The sequence below is a fragment of the Callorhinchus milii genome, unplaced genomic scaffold (genome assembly GCF_018977255.1).
Source record: "Callorhinchus milii isolate IMCB2004 unplaced genomic scaffold, IMCB_Cmil_1.0 Scaffold4, whole genome shotgun sequence".
In the NCBI taxonomy this organism is placed as follows: domain Eukaryota; kingdom Metazoa; phylum Chordata; class Chondrichthyes; order Chimaeriformes; family Callorhinchidae; genus Callorhinchus; species Callorhinchus milii.
Window position 1 is genome coordinate 75602380 of NW_024704745.1, and position 14534 is coordinate 75616913.

Below are 14534 nucleotides of genomic sequence, written 5' to 3' on the forward strand. Positions count from 1 at the left end.
ATTTTTTTTTGCAGGATAAAGGCATTTTCAAGACCAGCACCAGGAAATATTCCTTTACCGGGAGAGTAATTAGCGCTCTGGGACGCCTCCCTGCATGAGGGGCGCTATATAAGTGCAAGTTGTTGTTGTAATTAATGACTGGAATAAGTTACTAGGAAGAATGGTTGAGGCCAGGACACATTTAACCAAAAGCTTGACTCTGTACTGGGAGGATGGTAGGTTGGTTAAGTATCCTGGAAGACTGAGATGAGCCAAAGAGGCCTTCTTCATCCAAAACGATCTTGTGTCCTTATGATATATAAGGTAATTCAACATTGCTGTGCAAGAAATCAATCCATTTTGTCCAGTCTTTGCCACGAAGAGGGTAACGAATGCTGAGACTGCTCTGGTTTGCGGTGCCGAAAGGTTGACAACTTGTTTATTTAACTTGAGTCGCTGTGACTTCTGTTACTATAATTACTTTGCCCTATTTGTTTCAGCAGCAGTGCTCCTGCCCTGCAAGGGGCTGCTTGTCTGTCTGATTGAACTGTACTGTATTGACTTTAGTGAGTGGGGTTCCATGCCGAGCAAGGCAAGTGATGGGTAATTACTGTCAGATGCTGAGAGACATGAGCGAGCACCAGCTCGATCATTGCAAAACTATGCGATGTGTTGATCTCTGCCAATGATAATATTCTCTGGCTATCTTGTATGTGGGACGGCTGCATTGATTAAAAAGATAACCGATGCTTTTACATAGCCCGCCACTCACGCTTGTTGCTGTTGCTTGGAAGCGATGAATTTAGCAGAGGCAGAGTGCCAGAAACCCGTTAAGAAATGATCACAACTCATCATTTGATTGGCACATTGCACGGCAAAGAACCGATGCAAATGAGATTTTTTAGAAATACAGTGAATGGCGTTATGCAACGGGAAAGTTTGCTAGCCATGTGGTTTTCGCTGGTTAACCTCCAGCAGTACCCCAACGCATACTCTGGGGTTTCCCGAGCCTTGGCTCTTGCCAACCTGCACCTATTGCTCTCCAGAATTAGATAAGTAGGGGGCCTTCCTCAAGGGAGAGAGTGCACATTCCAATCCAGACACAGGAATTTCCATGTGCATGTGGAATACACACGTGGAATTCTCAGACTGGTTCGGATACTCTTAAGTATGGTGGTGGTTTTCCATGTGTCAGACATTTCCGTATTTGTTTTGTTTTTTAATTCACATTTATCCATCCCAGTTGCCCAATCTGAAATTGGTCCACTTGAACAAGCAGACGGCACTTCAGTTTAACGTCCCCTCCGAAGGACAGCAGCTCCAATATTGCAGCCCACCTGAAGCACTGCATTGGAGTGTGATTTTAGACGATGTGATTCCAAGTCCCGACTTGTAGCTTCAACCCACAACCTTCTCACTCGACCTGACACTGCACCAGGCTATCAGTGGAGTCCCGTAGCTCAGTCGTTAGAATACTCGCCTCGCAAGCAGAGACCGGGGTTCAATTCCTGGCAGGGCGAAAGTTTCCTTACTCCACACACCTCTGTTTACCCAGCAGTAAGGAGGAATCCGGTTGTTAGTTGATTGGCGGATCACTTTTCTGGGGGTAATAATGCCTTCAAAAAATATATATTAAATTGGTCACTCAAACTACCACTGTTTGTGGGACACTGCTGTGCGCAATTGGATGCCGCGTTTCGCCCACAAAATATACAGTCAATTCACTTTACAGTATATTCTGTGAAGCGCTTTGAGACGTCTCGAAGACGTGATAAGGCGTTATATCAAATGCAAGGATTATTATTATATCACCTGAAAGCCTTTGAAGTAGTTGGGAAGCACCTTCAGCAGTTTCAGGGTTGTGTCTGTTTTACTCATTAGTGGGAAAGAAAAATCCTAACGGGCAAATGTAACTGTAGGTTAAATGTATGTTTTATTTGGAATAAAAAAGCATAAATATCCCGTGATGTTTTTAAATTAAATTACTGTGAAAACATTACTTCACTAATCCAAAGTTTGCCCAGATGCAGAGTGACAGCATTGTCATTCGTATAATGAAACTGATGGGAGAGAATAAAAACTGTCAGCTCCTTCCAACTTTTGTCTAACGATCAGGATAATTAAACCATAGAATGCAGCAGATTTTCATGTAACTTATTACATCATTTTTGGGCTTCACGTCCAGTGTTGTTTCTTTGAGGCCGTGTGTCTGGCACATGGAGAAACCCATCACCGTGCGTAAGAGTATCCAAACCAAACTGAGAATTCCATTCATCCCACCTAGACATGGAAATTCCAAGGATAGATTGTTGGAATGGGATGTGCACTCTCCCCCTGGAGGCATGCAACCCACTTATCTAATTCCCTACCTCTGCAACCTCCTAACCCCCTAGCAACCTGCCCGTTCCCTCCGCTCAGCCGGCTCTGGCCTGCTCCACGTCCCCTGACCTACCATTGGCAGGAGAGCCTTCAGCCACTCTGCCCCCAACCTCTGGAATTCCATCCCCCAATCACTCCGCCTCGCCCCTCCTTAGACTCCTTCAAGTCCCGCCTCAAGACCCTCCTCTTCGACCATGCCATCAGCCACCCCCCTTCCCTTCCCCTCCCTTCTCCTCCCCCTGACCCCAGCTCGGGTCTGAAACGCTGTACTCTGTCCAGCGCCTTGGGACGTCCTCCCGACGTGAAAGGCACTTTACAAATGTAATCTTGTTGTTGTTGTTGTTGAGTGGGATGATTCCCTATTCCCAGTGATTGGTCTCCCCTTGAGCCAGGCGGGCTGTGCTATCATCAGCAGTGACCTGGAATACTGCAGACCCGCCTGACTCAGAAACCAGACGATTTGTATATTGCCATCCTTTATAATCAGTACTTAGTGTCAGCTCTGCCACAAAGCACTTCAACTAACATTTCTATTTGGCCTGAACATGTCTTGACCTGCAGCCACAGAGGCTGAAGTAATACCATTTAACATGCAGTATGCGACCTTGTAAAAATAACAGACAGATTGCCTTGCATCAGACGTGTGGATATAGGTCATTTGTTTGAAGGAATGAAGGGATTACAGCAGCTTCCAGCTAGATGTTTAATTTAATCATTATGCTAAATGCTAAATTCGAAATGCATTTGAGATGTAATGTCCTCAGTAAATCTGCCTTGAGAGACCTGTTTATTTTTTTGGATTAGTCACTTTTTCCTTCAACCCCTCAAGTTTTTTTAATCGTCATGGCAATCCAATGTGTGTGTGTATTATATATACCGTGTACGTGGAGTATTTGTGGAGTCCTGTAGCTTAGTGGTTAGAGCACTTGCCTCGCAAGCAAAAAGACCTGGGTTCGATTCTTGGACAGGGTGAAACGTTGGGCAAGTTTCCTGACTCCACACGCCTCTGTTTACCTAGTGGTAAGTAGGAACCCAATTGTTAGTCGATGGGCGGATCGCTTTTCGGGGAGTAATAATAATAATAATAATAATAATAATCCTTGCATTTGATATAGCGCTTTTCACGTCAGGAGGGCGTCCCAAAGCGCTTCACAGAACACACTGTAAAGTGAATTGACTGTATATTTGTGGGCAAACATGATAATCCCTTCAAAACAAGAATAATAATAATAATTTGGTCACTCAATCCATGACTGTTTGTGGGACGTGGCTGTGCTCAATTGGTTGAGACGTTTCGCCCACAAAATATACATTCAATTCACTTTACAGTATATTCTGTGAAGCGCTTTGAGACGTCTCAAAGATGTGATAAGGCGCTATATCAAATGCAAGGATTATTATTATTATATGGTATATATTCCAATTGGGTAAAGGTTAAGAAATGCAGCATAATTTTCACAAATAGCACATCACATAACACATTTTACCATTATTTTATAATTCATTTAATCGTATTTGTTCCCCTCATTTTCTCACTGTATCTCTTTTTGGCTCGGAGTTTGGACATTTGGACTACAATGTTGGATCTTAAAATAATGCCCGACATATGGGTAGACGGGATGGAAACCAAATCCTTTTATAGATATCAACAAAGAATGAAATTGGCCAAAGTACAACAGAGATCTAGTTCAGCCTTTATTTTTGTTTTTGACAACTCTGTTAGCAATAAGTCTCCAGTGAAGCTATGACTTTGATAACAGCAGACATTTGGGCAGCAATATTGCTGGTCAGAAGCAATAACAGTGGTCAGCCACTGTGATGGGTTTCAAAATTCAGGTCTCCTAGAGCTGGCCAAGCTAAATACCAGTAAAATATGACTTGCCGACACTGTTCTTTTGTCTAAAGCCAGCATAAGAGACAACTATCCTACATTGCAACATAAAAAGCCAAGACCCAACATCTATGCACATGATAAATCATGCTTAACCTCTTTTTTGTTTAATTCTGATACTTAGCAGTGAGTTGGAATACTTTTCCTCTGAGCTGCCGAACTCGCCTGGACCAAATCCAAACTAACGGTCCATCGGCAGATCTGGCTTCACCACACCAAGACCTACCACTGCGATATTGCCTCTGCCAAATCCTCCTTTTACTCCAAGGTTATCTTGGAAGCAAAGGACAACCCCCAGGCTTCTCTTTACCACCACTGACTGTCTCCTCCATCCACCTTCCCATACCTCGCCCATCCTCTCCTCAAACTCCAACTGTGAGGAGATGCTGGACTTCCTTGAATCTAAAATCAAGGGGATACGTTCAGCCACCTCAGCCCCATCCACAGCCACCGCCACATCACCTCTCCTTCATGGCCCACCCCCACCCACTCTTGTTCATGCCTTCATCACTTCCAGGCTCGACTATGCAAACTCCTGCTTGTCGGCCTTCCCAACTGCTCCCTCCACAGGCTGCAGATAATCCAGAACTCTGCAGCCCGTGTCTTCTCCTGCCCCAAACTCCGTGACCCCATCTCCCCCACTCTCGCCCGACTCCATTGGCTCCCTGTCTTCAAAGGATCCAGTTCAACATCCTGGTCCTCACCTACAAAGTCCTCCATGGCGTCGCCCCACCCTACCTCTGCAACCTCCTAACCCCCTATCAGCCCGCCCGTTCCCTCCTCTCAGCCGGCTCTGGGCTGCTCCATGTCCCAGGACCCACCCGCCCCACCATTGGCGGGAGAGCCTTCAGCCACTCTGCCCCCAACCTCTGGAATTCCATCCCCCAATCACTCCGACTCGCCCCCTCCTTAGACTCCTTCAAGTCCTGCCTCAAGTCCCTCCTCTTCGACCATGCCATCGGCCACCCCCCTTCCCCTCCCCTCCCTTCCCCCCCCCCCCCCACCCCCCTACTCCAGCTCGGGTCTGAAATGCTGTACTCTGTCCAGCGCCTTGGGACGTCCTCCCGCCGTGAAAGGCACTATACAAATGTAATCTTGTTGTTGTTGTTGATTGTGACTTCCCAGCTCTCTCCCCTCTACTTGAGGCATTACATCACATCTGCCTGTGGTTCCAGACGCCTTCTTGGCCCTGAAGCAAAGGGCCGACTGACCTCCTTCTGTGCTGTACTACCTGGCTCAGTAGGTAGCCCTGACACCTCTGAGTCAGAAGATTGTGGGTTGAAGTCCCGCATCAAGTTTAGGTTGGCACTCCTGCGTAATGCTCGGGGAGTCCTCCGTAGTTGGAAGTGATGAATAAGACATAAAGGGAAATCCTACAGTCCTTTCACTTCACTTCCTCCCTCGCCTCCTTCAAGGTCCATCTCAAGACCCTCCTCTTCGACTGCGCCTTCGGTTATCCTTTCACTCCTATCCTCCTACCCTTCCTGCCCTCCACCCCCTCCTGAATCCAACCCCCAGCTCAGGTCCAAATTTCTGACTGCCCAGTGTCGTGGGTCGTGTCCCCCAAATAAAATTGGTCATTCACTTCTTTGCTGTTTGTTGGACAACACTGTAGGAAAATTGGCTGCCATGTTCGCTTACAAAATATAATCACTACACTTTACCCTATATCCAATGAAGAGCTTTGAGACATCCACCTGATGTGAAATGCATTCTATCAAATGCTAGGGTCATTTTTATTATTATTATCGTCCTCCTGACGTGAAAGGCACTATATCAATGCAATTTGTTGTTGCCAATAAGATGACCGGCGACCTATAAACTTGTTTCCTTTTCTACTTGACAGGATCTACTGAAACACACGCCTGAGGACCACCCCGATCACTCGTGCCTGCTCGCAGCACAGCGGTATGTCAAGCTGCTCGCCGAAAGGATAAACAAGGGGAAGAAGAATGCAGAGGAGGCAGAGAAAGAGGCTCGCATCCTGCTGGAGATTGAATCCCACATAGAGGGCATGATGGACGTGCGAATCCACGAGGAGGTGCAAATGCTGTTTACTACTGCAGCAACTTTGATTTACATAGCACTCTTCATGCGGGGTAGTGTTTAACATTGGTGGAGCCTGACACCAAGCCATTTGGCACAGCCATGGTCGTAGCTTCCGCCCTTGGACAGGACGTTAAACCAAGTTCCCGCCTGCATGTTTTTCAGATTGATGTCAAAGATCCCAGGACCCCATTTGAAATGAGAAGGGAGCTTCTCCTGGTGTCCTGTCTAACAAAACCTCCGGTTAAATAGGCCATTCATCTACCACAAGGTTTTTTTGTGACACCTTGCTGTGCACAAAACAGCTATTGTGTGTGCCTACTAAACAATCATGACACTTGACAGTAATTACTGTGAAGAGTTTTGTCTCCATTTCAGTGTGATGAGCTACTGTAAAAATGCACATTCTTTTCTTTCTTAAGACTAAAATGTTTTAGATTGTGCAGAACTTTGGAACTCCTTCAATTCACTCTTGACTTGGAAGCTGATTTTGAGAAGTTCGCAAAACCACCTTCCAGGTTAAGACTGAATTTAATATTGTTTCCAAAAGTCTGAACGAACATAAATTAGAAGACAGTACAGTCCCGAATTTCCCTTAAGTGCAGGTCTTATATTTGATGGATGTTCCATCTGTTTACTGTAAATTCCAGATCTGTCTCTGATCTATGGCCCTTCCTGTGCACTACCTTATGTTCCCATACCTCCTGTGAGAATGATATAGGTGTTTCCCTGCGTATTGTAAAGTAAAGTTAATTGCATATACAGATTGTCAACTATGTCCTTAGAGCTTTACCGAGTGCCCTAATAAGGTATTTTGTTACTCTTTCCTACAGCTTCTGGTTCCTCACAGGAAGTTCTTAAGGCAGGAGATGGTGATTGAAGTGGTAAGAACAGTCTGCAAAGTATACGGAATGTGGACATGGTTAATTTGGAGGGTTTTCAGGGGCTCAACTTGTGCAAATTGCTGCAGATGCCTTCAATTAGGATGTAAACCACCATTTTAGCTATTTCGGTGATCTCTGGACTTCATTCATCTTCTTTTCAAAGAACGAAGGACAATCTCTTGACATTTCTCCACTTGGTGTGTCATTGCTTAGCTACACAGGTCATCACTCTACAGCCACACACGTGGTCATGGATAGAGACCCCACTGTCAAGCACATCAGTGCATGCACATCACTATGCTGACACACACCAACCCACACTAACAATGATATTGGGCATCATGCTTGTTATAGGTGTCAGCCTGGCTCGGCTGGTAGCACTCTCATCTCTAGGTCAAAAGGTGTGCGTTCAAGTCCTGGTTGGGACTTTGACCTCATGGTCCAGGATGACATTCCAATGCAGTGCTGGGGTAAGGTTACATTATCAAGGGGGCTGACCGTTGGATGAGATGTCAAACTGAGGTCCTGTCTGCCTATTCAGGTGGATGTTAAAGATCCCATGGCACTATTCGAAAAGAGTGGGGAGTTTCTTCCGGTGTCCTGGCCAACAACATCCCAGATTTAAAAAAAAATTGGACATTCACTTCATAACTGTTCGTAGGACATAAGTACTCCAAGTATGGTGAGACCATAAACAGAATACTGTGTGCAGTTCTGGCTGCCGCAGTACAAAAAGGAGATTGGGGAAATCGAGAAGAAACAGAGGAGGGCAACCAAAATGATTGAGGGAATGGAGGGACTGGACTATGAGGAGCGACTAAGTAAATTGGGCATGTTCACACTGGAAAAGAGAAGATTGAGAGGTGACATGATTGCTGTCTTTAAGATTCTAAAGGGGCAACAATATAGATCATGACAGGCTGTTTCAACTTGTCCAGAATAGTAAAACCAGAGGACATTGTGGAGTCCTGTAGCTCAGTGGTTAGAGCACTCGCTTTGCAAGCGAGAGACCGGAGTTCAATTCCAGGCAGAGGGCGAAACCTTGGGCAAGTTTCCTTACTCCACACAGAGCCTAATAATAATCCCTCCAAAACCCAAAAACAATAATTAAATTGGTCATTTTCAATCTACGACTGTTTGTGGGACACTGCTGTGCGCAATTGGCTGCCGCGTTCGCCCACAAATATACGGTCAATTCACTTTACAGTATATTCTGTGAAGCGCTTTGGGACGTCCTCCCGACGTGAAAAGCGCTATATCAAATGCAAGGATTATTATTATTATTATTTATTATGGCCTGCGATTGAAGCGGGTAAATTCAGAATGAATCTATGCAAACACTATTTCAGTGAGCGAATAGTGAACCTATGGTACAGGCTCCCTGGAGAGGCGGTTGAAGCAGGAAATGTTGATCCCCTCAAATGCAGATTAGATAGTTTTCTTTTAGGAAATAACATTTTGGGATATAGCACATAGGTAGTTTGGGACATTTGTGCATTTGTCGTTATTATTATAGCCCCATTATCATTCTGCAGTCAAGCAGGGCACTCCCACAACTAATAATAATCCTTGCATTTGATATAGCGCTTTTCACGTCGGGAGGACGTCCCAAAGCGCTTCACAGAACACACTGTAAAGTGAATTGACTGTATATTTTTTGTGGGCGAACGCGGCAGCCAATTGCGCACAGCAATGTCCCACAAACAGTCGTAGATTGAAAATGACCAATTTATTATTGGTTTTTTTTGTTTTTTTGGAGGGATTATTAGCACGGAACACCTACCCAAGTGAGTTATGTTGTCTTGCAGCCAGCCACCTTCCATTGCTTGCCAAACGTGTCACCGTGCAGCAATGCATTTGGGCCAGCAACCATGCATGTAGTTATGCATCCCATCCTAGAGGCACGCATGTCACCAGGCAGACACATAACTACAGTGTCGTCACATCTTGTATTAGGACAGCTGATAGTTAAAGCGAGCTGAGGTCCTTAGCCAGACTTCCTTTAACAACAACAACAACAGCAACAAGATTACATTTGTATAGCGCCTTTCAAGTCAGGAGGACGTCCCAAGGCGCTGGACAGAGTACAGCATTTCAGACCCGAGCTGGGGTCAGGGTGGGAGAAAGGAGGGGACGAGAAGGGGGATGGCCGATGGCATGGTCGAAGAGGAGCTTGAAGGAGGTGAAGCAGGGGGCGAGATGGAGTGACTGGGGGATGGAATTCCAGAGGTTGGAAGCAGAGTGGCTGAAGGCTCTCCCGCTAATGGTGGGGCGGGTGGGTCGGAGACGTGGAGCAGGCCAGAGCCGGCTGAGCAGAGGGAACGGGTGGATTAGTAGGGGGTTAGGAGGTTTAAAACCACTTGGAAAACAACCAGTCTTTACACGGATGTATTTTCTGGTGGCAGGTTAGTTTTCAATTACATTGGGTCATCTACATGTTGTATTTCTGCTGGCTGAAAGTGGGTTGTAAATTTCTATCAGTGTAGTAAGTGTGAGAGTGCCTGATCGTTTCTGCATTGACCTACCCAGGCGGCAAATCCTTACCCTTATTCTTCTTGTCATCGTACAGAAAACAGTCAGCAGTAAGAAGGAACGTTCGCTCTTTCTGTTCACGGACCTGATCATTTGTACAACTTTGAAGCGTAAAACTGGCTCTCTCCGGCGGAGCTCCATTAGCCTGTGAGTATTCAACTTCTTCTGCCCGGAATACAGGGGGCCTTCTAGTGCTGAATAAGCTACTAAATGGTATTGAGCAATACTTTCAGATACGCCAAGGCTGTAGAACAAGAGGACACAGGTTCAGGGTTACAAAGAGCAACTTCAGGACAGACGCCAGGAGGTATTTCTTTACTTGAAGCGTAATTAATGACTGGAACAGGTTGCAGTTCCTTCACTAAAAGGTTCATTCACTTAAAGGGTGAATGAAACAGGACAGGAGACTCATTTAAGCAATAGTTTGATGGCAATAGTTTGATGGGTGATGGGAACAGAGGGGGTAAATTCTTAAATTCTCAAATTAAGTCTCAATTTGGAAGATGATTTGCCATTGTTCTTAAAAAGAACTGGCTTCCAAATTCAGACCAAATTGAAGAAATCTTACATTTTAAACTTAAATTGTCAAACAGGCTAAGGCTTGGTGGAACTTTGTGTCTCTGGGACCTCTTCTCCTCACTCAGGCTTTACATCTCAAGCTCCCTGGCTGATTCACTTCCCTCTATCGTCCGGTTTGGGCCTGACGATTTCAGCGAGGGCTGTGTCGGAATCCTCGAGCGAGTAAAAGAGTTTCTTGCGGCTTATTTCAGGGCTCAGAGATGCTAACCTGCGTGAATGTCGCTATATAAATTGAAGTTGTTGTACACTCTGATTTAGTTCTGAATCTAAGCCCGGAAAGGCTACCTTTTGGTGCTCAAAAACAGTCCCCACTTATACCAAGAATCCAAGATGGTAAAATCCAGCGCTTTTCAGCTGGATTTAGACGCTACTATTATGTAAAACTGGGGGGAGAGATTGCAAAACATTTTATTGATGTTCCTTAAATGTCTTTAGGAATAGCGCTGTTTTGACCCCATTGTCTGTCCCATCAGTGAAGGACCATTAGTTTTGCCCTGACATAGACTGTCCTTTCCTTCCAATAGTTACACAGCTGGGAGTGTGATAGACACCGCAAGTAAATACAAATTCCTCTGGAAGATGCCGCTGGAAGATCTGGACATTGTTAAAGGTCTGTGTCACTCTTGTTTACCCTTCACAAATCCTCTGATATATGTTGTTTAGCAGTTAACTACAGTCAAATGCAAATGTAAGGATTATTATTATTTAGCTGGTTGTCTTGAAGAAATAAACCTTGCATTGACCTTTCACGTCAGGAAGATGTCTCAAAATGCTTCACAGGATTTTACTGTAAAATGTAGTGACTGTGAATATTTGTAGGCCAATGTGGCAGCTAATTCGCACACAGCAATGTCCCAAAATGTTCCTTAATAGCTAGTTTTATCTGCAATGTTAAGTGCTTTGGGACATTCTCCTGATGCGAATGCGCTATATAAATGTAAATTTGTGTTGTATTTTCTCTTCCCTTACAATTATCATTACTACTCACATTTCTGTCTATCTCCTTTTTTAAACATCCCGATTCTGCCTGAATGGCCTCCTACAATGGTGCAATCCACAAAACCTTTGTGTGAAGAAGTGTTTTCTGATCTCACTTCTAACTGTCTTAGCTCTAATTTTAAGATGATTTTCCTCTTTTTTCCAACCTCCTTTCCTAGAGGGAAGAACCATCCCCTATCCAACCTGCCAATTCCCTCCATTATTTTAAACACCTTAATCAGATCATCTCTTAACCTCAGATCTAGGGAATGTAACATCAATTTGCCTAGGCTTTCATAACAGTAAAGTCAACACTGTAAAAGAAACATTACTGTTTTCAATAATAGTTGGTGTTTGTTTCTCTTACCCAAGGAGGAACTCAGCAAACTCCCGTGAGTTAAAGCACAGAGTGAGTTCCGGCCCGTTTTTTTTAATAGGCAATGTTTAATGGAATTAAGAGCCATTTTATAGCATAAATAAAATTAAACCCACCACTTGCAATATCAGTAAAATAGTGAATCAAAATCGAGTGTGTTTGAAAATCAGGACTTTTTATTATTTTAACAAGTTAATTGGGACCAACACCCATTATGGCTAAGGAAACGCTGTGGAGGACTGGACATCATGCAAAATACACATTGACTACAGTGTTCACTGAAAACTTCCATTGGCAATTATACTCTGCAATAGTCATCTCTTTCTCTCTTTGTCTCTCTGTATTAATACTCTCTCTCTGTTCTTTCTCAATTACGATTCTTTTCTCTTTTTCTCTGCCTTTCCATCTGTTTCCATCTCATTTTTTATCTGTTTGGTTTTCACTCTGACTCTCACTCCCTTTATCTGTCTGTCTTTCTGTTTGCCTTGTCTGTTTGTCTGTCGGTCTTGTCTGTCAGTCTCTAACCACACACTGTACCTGTAACAGATTGTTAATTAAAACACACATACCTTTGCACTGCAGGTTCACAGTCCTGGTAACCTCACCATGTATTTGTGTGGGTATCGCAGAGACGAGCTCCCCTGCACATTGGAATCTGTTATGGATAAATGGAGACCAGACACTCAGTATTGCACAGTATCTAATCATCATACTCATCACCAGTGACTTAGTTACCTCACTGTAGTTTGTGCCTAATTCTGTTTTATTGGTTTGTATTGTAGGTCAATCGCAGACCACCAATCGAGAAAACATTCAGAAAACCCTCAGTCGCCTGGAGGAAGACTTTAGCATCTTAAGCCAGATCAGCACGTTGGCAGAGACACTCAGTATTTCACATCAGGTAAAGGTTTATAATATGGTGATCAGTTTCCATGTGTGTCGAGTAACAGGCTGATCAAAATGGAAATGGAAAACACGCACCCATCTTGAAGTGATTTTTAACGTGAGAAGTAAGTTGTAGTTTCTCTAAAGACTTAATATACCCCTCCTCCCAACCCCCATAAATGTAGGGTTATGGTCGTGGCAATGACAAGCACAATGCATACCATCTAGGGCACTACTGTTAGAGCTTTGGCTCACAGGATCTATGCTACCAAGTCTCCCTGACTGTCAACCGTAAGTGTGTTGAGATAGTAACCTGTGTGAAGGGCGTTATATAAATGCAAGTTGTTGTTGTGTCTAGTGACTTGCTATCTACCATCCCTCCAGGCAACCTGGTCTTTGCTTATGGCTCCAGATACGTTCTGTTAGGGAAAAATGGGAAAAGGGTGGGGTGTCAAAGTGACAGCTTAGCTCCCTGGCCAGTCTAGAATCTGTGGGCACGGTGTTTATGATTGTCTATAAACTGACCAGCTTTGGGCAGACGAGGGTATCTTAGTCCTTAGTAACTTTGCCGATGTTGCTGCGTGTCACTGCTAAGGTTGCTAACCGGTAGAGAAATGGACGAGGTAGGAAACATACTGACAGTCATTTTGTATTCATACATTGTGGCCCCAACACAGTGATCAGCAAGGAGTCTGACATAAGCAGAAATCCCGCTCCATATGTGAGAGTATCCAAATCATCCAAATCCAAATCTCCACTCATTCATAACATTTCCCTGAGTCTGGAATAGGGATATCTAGCAGAGTGTACATTGGGGCGCTGTTGGAGTTTAACCAACTAATGCCATTGCGAACACTGTCAAGCAAACTCGCTGCTGCTTGTTCAGATAGGATGACCCAACCCATTAGGCTTCAGAATGCAAATAACAACAACTTGCATTTATAAAGCGTCCTTCACGCAGGGTAGCCTCCCGGAGGGCTTCACAGTGGTGAAATCTGACCCTGAGCCAGGGGGAGAGAGAGAAGGAAAAGTGACTGTAAGCACGATCAAAAAGGAAGGTCTTTAGGCACGATTTAAAGGTGGGGAAGTGCAGGAATTGAGGGAAAGAGTTCCAGAGTTTGGGGGCGTGGTAGCTGAAGGTACTGCCACAGATGGCGAAGCGGATGGGACTAGGGACGAACGGAGGCTGGATCCAGCCAAGCGGAGGCAGGGGTTAACAGGAGCCAGGAAGGAAGAATCCCTGCCCCTTGTGACTGGTCTGCTCTTTCAAGTCCTACCGATGAGCCAGGCTGGCTGGTCAGTCATCAGCTTTGTCCTGGAGTCCTGCGGACCCACCTGGTTCAGGAACTGGACTACCAAGACCGGCACAGAGGGTTGGCTCGATTCCGATATTTCATTACCAGATGTGGAGACAGCTTATTACAAGGGAAAGCCCTGGTTACCTTTCTCCCTCTTGGAATGGAGTTAGGAAACTTGCCTCAGGGAATCGAGCCTGGGTCTTCACGCTTATGTTGGTCACACGCTAACTTGCAGCTGTGCAGAATCAATGCTCTCCTCTCTTTGTAGAGTTTGGATGACGTCATTAAAGATCTGATGGCCTCTGTGAACCGGGAACTGTCGGAGAAGCAGTCACTCGCGGTCAGCACCATGTTCCCGCTCACCAAAGTGGAAATGACCGCAACCACCCCCGATGGCACGGAGACCTTCGTCTTCGAGTTCAGTAGCATTGAGGCACGAGCGAGCTTTGAGCAGGCCTTTGAGGAGACCAAGAAGAAATTAGGTATGTGTCACATCACAGTGCAGAAAGAATCCCCTTTGTCCCTCAAAAAATACACTTGCAAGTCCATGCTGCTCTTTTCCTCCACCTAATTGTCTGCTGCATTTCTCCCACAAAACACACAGTCACTACACTACAAAGTATATTCTATGAAGTGCTTTGAGACATCTCAACGACGTGATAAGGCGCTTGATCCAACGCAAGCATTATTATTATTATACTCAGGTC

General features: G+C 44.9%; 1 protein-coding gene across 1 annotated transcript in view; it reads left to right on the forward strand.

Annotated features, from left to right (window-relative positions):
- LOC103177232 (rho guanine nucleotide exchange factor 17) overlaps positions 1–14534 on the forward strand; it is a 207862-nt gene that overhangs the window by 177398 nt on the left and 15930 nt on the right. Inside the window, 6 exon segments of the mRNA XM_042334431.1 lie at positions 6096–6272; positions 7129–7179; positions 9749–9858; positions 10815–10900; positions 12427–12545; positions 14096–14309. Of these exon segments, the coding sequence (XP_042190365.1) occupies positions 6096–6272; positions 7129–7179; positions 9749–9858; positions 10815–10900; positions 12427–12545; positions 14096–14309 (757 nt within the window).